The 12019-nt window shown below is 45.7% G+C and overlaps 1 protein-coding gene across 1 annotated transcript in view; it reads left to right on the plus strand.

The window, feature by feature from the left end:
- Positions 1-6442, plus strand: part of ITFG2 (integrin alpha FG-GAP repeat containing 2) — a 9846-nt gene extending 3404 nt beyond the window's left edge. The window contains exons 7-12 of the mRNA XM_010187460.1: positions 749-843; positions 3183-3236; positions 4587-4678; positions 5193-5310; positions 5938-6111; positions 6294-6442. Of these exons, the coding sequence (XP_010185762.1) occupies positions 749-843; positions 3183-3236; positions 4587-4678; positions 5193-5310; positions 5938-6111; positions 6294-6442 (682 nt within the window). The remainder of the gene's footprint in view (positions 1-748; positions 844-3182; positions 3237-4586; positions 4679-5192; positions 5311-5937; positions 6112-6293) is intronic.
- Positions 6443-12019: the final 5577 nt, after the last annotated feature.

The following is a 12019-nucleotide window of genomic DNA, read 5'->3' on the forward strand; positions in this document are numbered from 1 at the left end:
TGACCTTATCTAATGGTGGGAAGGGTAGCAGCTGAAAGGCTGGGCTAAGCACAGTTAGTCTGAAGCCCAGGATGACACCTTGGGTTCATTCACTTGTTTCTTCAAGGTGAGGTATTTGGAAGTTCTCCTAATGAGACCTCTGGCAGCCAGTGCTGTAAATCACAATCAGAGCAATTGGGCTGAGCAGCTTAGTTTATTGTCCTTGGCACTGGAGGGGCCCTTGTGGGGAATTCAGGTGCTTCTGTGGTGTTTTGTGAGACTTTAAGGCAAACCTGGAAAACTGCAGCAGGAGGGGAGCTAGATAAGTTTCCTTGATGTCTTAGAGACCTTAGTGAGATGGTGCCCTCCTAGTCAGCAGCCGGGCCCAGGCACAATCTCTGACCAACCTGGGCAGATGCTTTCTAAGTGAAAAGCAGCCAGACTATTGTGACAGTAATGAAATTTTCATCATCTTTTTTTCTTGATTGCAGTGCATGTTTTATTGACTTTTTTTTTGAGCTCTTTCCAGTATTCTGATGCATCAAATAATTCTGGTTTTGTTTTTTAAACATTAGCGGGTTTCTTTCATACCCAGGGTGACATGCATTCTTTTCCTTGGCCTTTACCATTAAAGAGCTAACCTATGCACAAACTTTATCAGTCTCTGGATTTGTAGAGCTTTGGAGTATACTGCTCTTGAGATTGTTCTGACACAGGCCCAGGCATGGTTCCCTAACCTTTCCCTGATGTCTGTCTCTCTTTTCTCTAGCGAGGCCCCTATTCGAGACGTTATTCTGCACCAAACATCTGGACGGATTCACAACAAGAATGTTTCCACTCATCTAATTGGTAGCATTGCCAGAGGTGAGAGATTAGGAGCTTGGGATCTCTGGTGCAACGTTTGCCCCTGATAGTTTTTCAGTACGTCAGTCCAGCATGAAATCAGATTTCCTGTGGTTGAAAAATAACAGTGGGAAGCAAGAACAGAGAGAACGCTGCTTCTGTTAGCCAGCTCCCAAAGAAAGGCAGCTGGATAATTGCGGTTGAACTTTTTAGAGCCTTTGCCCTTCCCTAGGTAACTCTTGCTCTTCACTTAGCACAACAGTTTCTCTGCAGCCTCCACTGGCCTGCATTGGGTCATCCTGAATGGCTGCCATGCCTTGCTCTTAAGTGTCCTTGATCTTTGCTTTTGCGTGGCGCAGCTTATGCCCTCTCATTCCATCTCTTCCTTTCCACAGACTCATCTTTCTTCTTGCCTTTGTGCTTTTCAGCATTTGATTTCCAATAGCTGGCAGCTATATCCTGCTCTTCTTCACCTGTGCAGTCCCAACCCCTCCAGACCTGCCTCTGCAGTTTATTTATATTGCTGTCCTCTGTCTCCTTTCAATGTGTTCAGTTCAGCTGTTGTATCTAAACTCTCTCCACAGCTGCTGGCTCCTCTCAGCCCTGACACACTGCTGTTGCATCCAGACTTTTCTTACACACTGCTGCTGCTTGCCTCATCTAACTGCCTTTGTGCTCTGGCCTGTTCTTGGTACACGTGCTGAATCCTGTTTTGGTACCTATGGAGAATAAGCAGCTTTCACTCCCCCTTGGAGTGTGTGGGCATAATACAAGAAGGCAGAAAATTCCCAATGCAGATCACTTTTTCTTGTGTGCAACTGGCTGGGATCCAGTTGCATTTGCTCTGTCCAAGCATTACCCCCTGCAGTGCTGTCTGAGAATGACTTAGCCTGTCCAATGTAATTAGAGCTGGGGGAGAGGAGCAATCCACTGAAACCCCTCCTCTTCCGCAGAGTACCGTTCCTCCCCAGTCCATAAGGCTGTCGTATTTTCAGCATCTCAGATGCTGCCATGAGCAGCGTGGTCAACAGAGCATGAAATCAATTCTTTCGCTGCATACATAGCCTTGCATCTAATGAGAGGTGTCTGCAAAAAATGAAGGCACACAAAATAAGGGATGAAGAGAAGGTTGCAAAAAGCCCATTGATGCTGGACCATCAGTAATGAAGCAGCTGAAGAGTGCCATGCTGACCAGTTTGTAGGTGGACCACAGCAGATCTTTTGGACCAGAGCCTGTCTGGATGAATATCAGCTAGGGAGAGCTGGCTGTTTGCTTTAAGCTGATCTGCAGAACAGGGGAGTCTGTCCCAGTCACGTGCAGTGTTGTACCTTGGAGCTGTCCGTAGGCAGTGGAGGTAGGCTTGCAGTATTATGTCATTCTGGGGAAACTGCCTATTTGCTTTCAGCACTGCTGGCTTGTCCCTGGCTGCCGGGTTTCCTGGGTTCCTGCAGACCTGAGGGAGTCAGTGTCTCTTCTGCATTGTCACTGAAAGGATTAAATGCAGCTGTAACTGAACACAGCTCCACTCTTCCCCTGCCAAGTGTGATATCACTTTCAAAGCCTGGCCTTACATGTCCTGTCAGACTTGTAGTTAGGTAGAGTGTGTACTGAAGAGCTGAAGCAGCCCAGTGGTCAGAGGAGTCTCCTCTTCAGATTTAACTATTCACATTTGTCAGTGCTGTCCTGCACACAGCTGTGATATACAGGCTTTGGAGAGGACACTGCTTGCGGGAAGTTCACAGCTGTCTAAGCATAGCCCAGGGAAGCCAGGGCCGACTGTGTAAATGAGTATGATGACACATGTCTAATCTTCTCATAAAGCAAGGGTTTGCTAGCATCTGATCAGTGTTTGCTGAGAGAGGGTCACAGTTTCTTTGTAGTGTTGGTGTAGCAAAAACAATAGAGTTGGTAGCATGATCTCCACAGACAGTTGTAACAAGCCTTTCTTTGGCTTCAGCTGTTCTACATGTTGTCCCTTGTGATGGTCCTGCCTGTGCTTGTGCATTTCTGGAAGCTGGAGAGGATGTGATGCAGTCCACTAAAATTGGAACTGCCATGGGCCTGCGAGTGCAAATGTGATACAGACACAGGAGCAGCCAGAAGAGTCAGGCATGCCTGTGGCAGTGCAAACCAAAGGTCTTGGATTTTGAAATGCCAGTGCCCTACAAATAGAAGTCAGCACGATGTACTATTGGTTACAAGAGCCTGCAGATAACCACAAGGCAAAGTAGTCAAGGCTAGGTAAAAAAGGAGGCAGGATGGATCAGCTTGGTTTGGATCTTTTTTTTTTTTTCAGGAGAGGGAGGGAAAACACTCATAAAACAACATCAACTCTTGTAATTCTCTTCTGCATTTACAGGCTGCTCCAGTGAGAACAGTGGATCAGGTCTCTTTGCCCTCTGTACTCTGGATGGTAAGTCCTACCACTGTCCTAGAAGGCCTGTGGGGTGGCCAAGGCCTGTCACCAATTCAAAGCAGGGAACCAGGGGCTCAGTGCTTTTGGTTTTGAAAGAACAGGGAGCTGTGCTTCAGAAATGTTTCCTGGGTCAGGCAAGTGAATTTGATGCAAAGACTGTTTGCTGACTAAACATGAAGGCATGAAAGCTAAAACAGGAGCCAAGGTGAGAGTTGTCACTCTGAGCAAGTTAGGTGTGTGATAACATGCCTGTATCTGAGGATATGATGAAACGTGTTAAAGCTCAGCATGACTTTGTGTCCCTTACTGAATTGGGGGTCTGGCATTGCACAGGCTTAGTCTCTCCAGGAAACCTGTTGTGTTTTCTATCTGTTACGAATATCTGCCTTTCTTCCCTAGTACAATCTGTGGATATCAAAGCATTTTACAAAGATTAGTTACTTCTATGGTCCCATGGCCTGTGGGGATAGAAGGACTAAAGCTGTGCTGCAACAAGCAGACAAGAAAACAAGGAGGCTTAATCACTGTCCCAAAGGCACGCTGAAGGCTTGAGATAGAGAGTGAGACTAGAACTTTCATCTGCTGACTCCTAAGTTGCCTGCTATTGTGGTGGTCAAATAACTCTCTGAGATGCCAGTTCAGCAGTGCCATTCATATAGACAGGAGCTTTTAAACCACAGCAGAGATGTGTCCTTGTACTTGAAGGGACTTGTGTTGTCTCCAAAAGCAGTAAAAGAAGTGGATGCTGGAAATTAACTATTGGTAAAGAGGTGCTGGCCTCACACAGGCCTGGAGTCAGGTTCTTCTGCTGTACTCCTGACTGAGAAGTGACAGGATAGGCTGCCATAGGACTGAATCTAATGGGCTGAACACAGAGTTTCTGTCCAAAAACCAACAGTGTGGAGACAAGCCAAGAGGCCATGCCCATGCTATCAGCCAGCCAGCTCTCAGCTCTCACCTGTCAACATACTGTCATGAGCTCACATGATCTGTGGGGCATGGTGAGTTTACTCAAGTTCTAGTTTACTCACTGTCTCATGTGAGATCTGTTGGTGTGCTCTGCTTTGGGAGCCTGTTTTGGGCAGTTTTCCTCTTAGAGCACGATCCAATTAGCAGAGCTGCTGCCATTTTTGCTCTCTGTTTCCAGTTACTGATGAGAAGTTAATGGACCTCTGTCCTTCCCAGTACTGAGACTGTGTTACCTGTTATCAACCACAGCCTGTGCCATGGGCCTAACCCTCTGCCTGCAGACCCTAAGTGTTGAAAGGCCCAGTGTTAGCAAGCTGCTTACTCCCTTTTAATATTTTTAAGACAATTTTTTTTTCTTTTTTTTTTCTCCCCCTTCAGGGACGTTGAAACTCATGGAGGGAGCCGACAAACTGCTCTGGTCTGTGCAAGTTGATCACCAGCTCTTTGCTCTGGAAAAGCTGGATGTTACTGTGAGTGTCTCTGAATAGGGCTGGGAGGGACAGAGACAAAAACTCAACATTGCTTTGCGAATATGAGTTTAGAAAGGGCAGGGGGAGTATGACTCAGCTGAAAAAGGCTGGGATTGTCTTAGGATGACACACAGTGCTCTGACTCTGCTGCTGCATTCTGCACTTGCGTCAGTCTGTCCACCTGCAAGAGGTGGAGCTGGGTCTGTCTGTTTGATCTAGTGAGCCCGGCAGCTTGCTATGAATATTTTCATCCCCCAGGTGCTCTTTTATCATATTGCAAAGTTGAATGGTTTTGCACACCGCTAATACCCCAATTGTCTACAAGCTCTTATGATACATAAGGATTATGATAAAGACAGATGGTCTCCAAGTGCAAAAAGACTGGGCAAGATGTCCAAAAGTGACATCTTGTTAAGACATTGGTGTTCTGTCTCTGAACAACCAGGAGAGATTCTTGAATGCCTCTGGAAACAGTTGATGTCCATGCTAATATGAGATCTTATGGTTCCTGCAGGGCAATGGGCATGAGGAGGTGATTGCCTGTGCATGGGATGGTCAGACGTACATCATTGACCACAATCGGACTGTCGCCAGATTTCAAGCGGACGAGAATGTCAGCGCTTTCTGTGCAGGTGGGGAGCCTGACTGCAGAGCCAGCCCTCACAGCATTTCTCCCTCAAAGCTACTCCTCTGGAAGACCTCGAATCCTTTGTCCATATGCAGTGGGGAATAATTATATAATACATAATTATATATTATATACTGCATATAATAATATACCGCAGAAGGCCCAGCTGGTCGGTCTTCTGGTGGCATCTGGGAAAAGTAGGGGTGAGAGGTGATGATGCTGACGTTTGTCTGTGATGGTTTTGGGGTTTTTTTCTTTCCTTTTTGGGAGTGCTACAGAGGTCTATTGTTTTCCCCACTGCTTTTTTGATTTGCAGACTTCTGAGCTGTTATCAGGTGGAGATAAGGAGCCCCATGGAACCAGCCTGAGCCTTGGCTTTGCTCAGTCTCCTCTCAGGCCTGCAAGAAGCAGCTTGCGAATCCCCAAGCTCCATGCATTAGTAACAGTTGAGGGACACTGTCTTGGATTGTTTCAGAGGGAGTTCACATACCCAAGTCCATGTCTATGCCCCTCACCACAGATGCTCGCTTCTTTCTGCTAACAGCTTTGGTACCTAATCATGAGAAGTTACCTATTTGCTTTCTCTGTCCTTTTGGAAGTAGTCAGATCTCCACACTTTTGCTTTCTGCAGGCCTCTATGCGTGCAAAGGAGGACGCAACAGCCCCTGCCTGGTTTATGTCAGCTTCAATCAGAAGATCTACATCTACTGGGATGTGCAGCTGGAGAGAATGGAGTCCACGAATCTGCTGAAAATCCTGGATGGTGACCCAGAGTTTGCAAGTCTTCTGCAGCAGCTGGGTGTGGGTGAGTGTGGAAAGGGTGAAGGACGTACAGGAAAAAAGAGAGGAAGGGCTGCTGGCAGGTAACTGCTGGGAACTAGAGTTCTTCTAGTACTCTTCTAGTTCTTCAGGTACTTCTTGAGAAAAAGGGACTTTCATACTGCCTATTGAGAATCTCTAACAACTGTCTTTCTCTCCTCTCCATAGACAGAAGTGACGTTTCTGCTGTCAGAGATCTGATTCACAAAACACTCTATTTTCCTGAGAAGGAAGAGCAGAGCAGCCCCTCGCAGTCTCAGGACCCTGCTGGAACAGACTCCTCTGCCCACTGCACTGGCATCCAGGATTCTTTATAACAAGTCACAGGGAGGTTGACATCTTTAATACCAGCACGAACTCTTCTCTGACTGGTATTGGGCATCTGATGAAGATGAGACTGTTCTTTTCACATCTCTGTCAAAGCTTCCAGACAGCAAAGGGTGTCCAGGCCGGGTTATGTGGAGGGATGTGCTTGGCTATACACTTGTGTGAAGGTGGTGGATTGATTTGCTTTTAGCTGAGGGATTTACCAGAACAGCAAGAGTCCAGGGTCTTGCACTGCCAGGTTCCATGTTCTCCGACAGCTAAAGCGTTTTATGGGTGACGGTGAAGGAGCACTGAGGATATAGATGGAGTGAACAGCTGAGCTCAGTCTCTGTTTTGGCCTATTCTTACAAGTGCTCTAGTGATTACTTCTAAGCAGGATCACAGTGCAGGAACTGCAGATGGAGGAACTGAATTAGGAAGCAGGCAAGGGCCTTCACTCCCATTTAGGTGTGCTTTTAAAGTAAACCCAGGCGTTGCCTTTGCTGCTGCTCTTCTACCAAGCAGTTTCTCACAAACCACCTCCTATTCTGAGGAGCTGGAGGCATGCGTGAGAAGAACCACAAATTACCCTATAAGGTGTTGAGAGGTAACAGCTCCAGCAAACCCCAGCTGTACTCGGCAGGCATTGCTTGTCTCCATCTTCTTGAGCAGGGTGATCCCAGAGATGGCTGTGGCTTAGCAAAGCAGCTGTGAACTGGGCAATAAGAGGACTCCATCTTAACCATGGATCTGTGGTGCTGTGAGAGCTTGGCCATTCCTTAACAAGTAGTGGAAATGGCAAACTTCACTCTTGTTGTGGAGAGTGCCATGCTACTTTGAGTCCTGCACATCTGAAAGAGATGGAGATGACATTCCACTTGCTGGTATGGAAAGTCTGGAAAAGGCCATACCTTACCCAGGCTGTTCATGTGCAAAAGCCCAGGCAGGAATGTTTCCACATGCTGCTGGTGTTCTGCTTTTCCCTGTCTTATCTCGCCACTTGCCTGACTCAGCTTATTAGGACAGGAACAGCAGGCTCAGCTGCTGCTTTGCATCTACTGTCTTTCACTTGTGTGATGTTTTATTGGACGCTTATAATGGATGGAGCTGTGTCTTCACCCCTTGCCCGAGTCAAAGCAAATATAATTCAATGATCTCTCTTTACCAAATGGTAACTTAAAAGATCTTGCAGGCTGTTGAAAACCTGCTGTGCTATACCCTGCAAAACATCCAAGGGCAGCCCTAACTGGGAGAAGGTACTTTGTATAGAGGAAAGGGATGTCTTGCCTTTGAGTAGTACTACTTTGAGAAGTAGTCTCTCTCTTGATGCACTGCTGGGACCTCAAGAGGTTCCTGCAGCAATTGCCTGGAGCATTTTATTTGCATGAGAGTTGGGCCGGGCTGAGCTAATCTGGTAGCTGGGTCTTCCAGGGTATTGCAGCGCTGCGGTATTGTAATTCCTTCTTGAGGCCTAACAGGAAACCAGGTTTGTCTGCACTCATAACAGAGGACAACTCAGTGCTGTCTGTCCATGCCAAATATAAACCTTTATTAGCAACACAGAGCGCAGAGGAGATACAAATGGTTGTATGACTGAAACTGTATTATGGAAAACAAACTTTGCTCTACAGGTCAAATTATTTCAAACGAAGGAAGGTCAAGTTGATACACTGTTGGACTGTTAATTGTAGAGAAGAAACAGGAAGGAGTTAATGGGGGAGAGATGACATTTTCCTAAGAATCATCTTTAAAAGAAAATGAAGTAAAAACAGTGCACAGAGTGTCTAGTGGACAGAGCAACTTGTGCAGCCCAGCCCTCTTCTCTTGTTGGCTTGAGGATAACTGCTGTGTGCTGTGCAAGCCCAAACATGCTGCACTGTGGAAAGCAGAGGTGAGAAGTTACAGATACTACAGATCATCCATTCTCCAAAACTCGTCAACTCTTAAAACCACTTGAGAGGAAAAATACCAATGCTTGAGGGTTTCCCCTGACAGTTCTGTTACGTGCTGTAAGCAATATAAATTGCAGATGTATTTTGCTCCTGTGCCCCTTGTTGCACAAAGGACAATGAAAACTGTCTACAGAAGAATTAATTGGAACTTCTGTAGTGTCTTGGCCAAAATACTACTTTCCTTCTTTTTTCCTGAACTCCAAAGTGACAATCAATAGACTGGCTACAGTCAGTACTTCCTGCAGTCAAGTGCTTCAGGCAACAATTTTCTGTGTGGTGTACATCTACTTGACTCTGTGTCTGGACTGATGGAGTTACATTACACTTTCATTGTAACTCGTTGCCTGTTTGTCCTTGCCAGCCAACACAAGTTGCAGAGTTAGAAGTTGTTCCTTCCCGAGCAGCAGGAAATGTTGTTTGGTGCATCCTACTCACTAGCAGATTGGCATACCCACTGGTGCCAGGACGCTTTTCAACAGCACAGATTTGCAAGACACATTTGTATGTCCCACTGCCAGCACACAGCAACTGAGGAGTCCAACAGCATTTTCAGATACTGGGGATGTTTGCAGATAAATGATTTATGGCTTGGTTGTGATGCTTAATTTACTAGCAAGATAATAAAGGGAAGGGGTTGCTTTATTTTCCTGAGACATAATAAACCCACTGGCTATCCCTGCTCTCATTTCTATGATCTCTTTGCTGAATGTGGTTATTTCTATAACTCTTCAGGTATATCCTGGCACTTGGAAGGAGGACTGACTGCGAATGTATGTAGGTGGCTCAGTGGTCTTCAGTGCCATAACTCACCAGTGAAAGAAGGATCGGTCCTCTGGGAATATGGTTGGCTGGAGCTCCCATTCCGTTCAAAACCAAGTGACCCCAAGCTCCTAGTCCTGATTATGGCTTCGGCAGAGTGCATGTTCTTGGGATAGGTTTACCTCTTGCACGTAGGCCTTGGAAGGGGCCTCAGAAGTCCATCTGCCCATCACTGTGCAGGTTCAGCCACACGTGTAACACTTGCTTCTCTGTTCCAGAAACTTCCTGTGATGGACACTTCCCTGTAGACTCTTTCACAATTGTGTCTACACAACAGTCCTACTGGAAGGTAGCCCTGGTAGGAGCTGGCCACCAAGGCGGTTCATAGAGACTATCCCTAAAATAATATCATTCCATTGTCTGTATCAAAGGGATGGGCATCATGATGAGGAAGCCGGTATTGGACACATACAGGATGTGCCCATGTCCTGCTCTGAGGTGGCAGTTTGTACTATATTTCTACTTTCCATATGAAAATAATTAACATTTTTTGATCTCCAGTGGAAAAGACCTTTAAATGGCTCCTTCCTTCCCCTAGTCTCCCAAAAAGCAGTAGAGATGACTGGAACTGGGGGTAGGGAAGTATGTCTGTATAACAGGCTTTTCCAAAAAAAACTACAATTGAAACAGTCTTCAGCCTTGCTACCCACTTAAAAATTACTTACCAGGCACCCTAACTTAGAAAGACTTTAAAAAATCACCATGTTTGTAGATGGGGTTGAGTTTGCTTCTTTGAGATGTTGTAAGTCCTGTTTTATAATCGCGTCTTTTAAAGGCAAGGTTTGTGTCTTTCACAATGGAAGCTGGGATTCCCAGGTAATGACACAAAAATGGTGGTCTTTGGAGAAAACATCAGTTTGGGCAAGAATTCAGAATACATGTGTTAAGGTCAGTAACAGTATGGTTTTTAATGCCAATGAACTTTGGGAGATGGAAACCCACCAGGGGGTCTGTTTGATGATGAGGGCACCAGGTACTGACACTGTAGGATTAGACTGTGATTTAGGGTACGAGATGAAATGAGGTGTCAGCTGTGGTGCTGTGACCTGCAGTTCTCATTTAGTCATATAAATGTGGTGGGGTTTTTTCTGTAAGCTCTGCCTGCAACAGAGCTTGATGGGGAGGTTCCAGGGTAACTGCTGGCAACAGATCCCTCAATATCTGGGTGGAAGAGACCTTTACTGCGTGGACCTGCACATTCAGCTGACATGGACAGGAGGAAGGTGAAAAGCACATCTTCTGCTCTAGAGCCGATTTCACAGCTGTAGAAAAGAGCTCTCGCACTAATATAGCACTTGCTTTGAAATGTCCTCTCCGTGTCTGACAAGGGGCACAGTCTGCATTTATGCATGCAGTTATTAACAACAAAGAGGAAAGGCTGGCGAGAGAGTGGCACAATGTGAGGATTAGCAACCAGGGTACAGGAAAGTGTTAAAAGGAGTATCTAAAAAGGAAAGAATTCCTTTTGAAGAAGCAGAATTGTCACTTCCCAGTGTGGAAGAATGAATGATTCGCTTGAGGATGCAAATAAGGATTCAGAATGTGGAGAAGCAAGGGACAGATAGGGCTGGTGATATTTACCTACTGTAGCACATCATTGTGCAGAAGAACCTGAACTATTTGTGAAATGTGGCATGTGAATCACAGAAAGACTTCTGAAGGTCTGGAGGATGTTCTGAACGTGAGCAAAAGCAGATTTATCCCAGGACTGATGTGTAGGAACAGCATCTGGTGAATTCCAACAGCAGCCAGTGGGCAAGTACCTGCAGGGCTGTAAGTGTCAGGCACTAATCAAAGTGGAACTGTCAACTCAAAGTCATGCCAGCTTTCTGTAGGATCCCATGCTTTAAATAATTGGAAAAATTCCTGCTGGCTTCAGTCTGAGTTCAGGAAGATTCCTGCTCACCTACACCCTCACCCCAGCCAGATCCCAGCTCCAAAACGGACACCCACCAGGCGTGGCTCTAACACAGAGGTGGCCAGGACTGAAAGCTGTTGGTGGCTGTCCCCATCCCTTGGCAGTCCCTTCACAGCCCCTCCAACACTGGGGGTCTCCACTTGCTCTAGGTTTAGGATTACTGTTAGGGGGTTAGGGTTAGGGTCAGTGTTAGGGTTTAGGGTTGGTGCTTAGGATTATGGTTTAGGCTTAGTGGTAGGGTTAGATGTTTGTTTTAGCATTAGGGTTAGGGGGTTAGGGTTAGGTTTACCATTAGGATTTAGGGTTAGGAGTTACAGTTATCGTTCGATTTAGGATTTGGGATTGGGGTTAAAATTACGAGGTTAGAGTTTGAGAGTTAGATGTAGATGGTTAGGTTTATGGTTAACATTTAGGATTAGGGGCTAGGGGTTGGGACTAGGGGTTAGGGTCATGGTTAGTGTTTAGGGTTGATGTTAAGGTTTAGGGTTAGGGTCAGGTTTAGGGATACAGTTTGGTTAGACTTTAGGGTTGGGGATTAGAATTAGGTTTTTGGTTTAGGGTTCATAGTGCTATGTTTAGGACTATGTTTACATTTTGTGGTTAGGGTTAAGTGGTTAGAGTTAGAGGATTAGGGATTTAGATTTGGGGAGTTATGTTTAGGATTACAGTTTATGGTTAGAGACCTAATGTTTACGATTAGGGTTTAAGTTTAGGGGCTAGGGTTAGTTTCAGGGGTGAAATTTAGGGTTAGGTCTAAAGTTAGCTTTAATGTTCAGGTTTTGTCTTTAGAAAAAAATCATAAAAGTTAATAATAAGAGATGTAATGGACATGGTATCTGTCATCTTTAGCAGATTATTTGACATTGTTCCACATGCTGTTTTTAGAGGGCATCAAGAGT

The sequence above is a fragment of the Mesitornis unicolor genome, unplaced genomic scaffold, assembly GCF_000695765.1.
Source record: "Mesitornis unicolor isolate BGI_N332 unplaced genomic scaffold, ASM69576v1 scaffold41540, whole genome shotgun sequence".
In the NCBI taxonomy this organism is placed as follows: Eukaryota; Metazoa; Chordata; class Aves; order Mesitornithiformes; family Mesitornithidae; genus Mesitornis; species Mesitornis unicolor.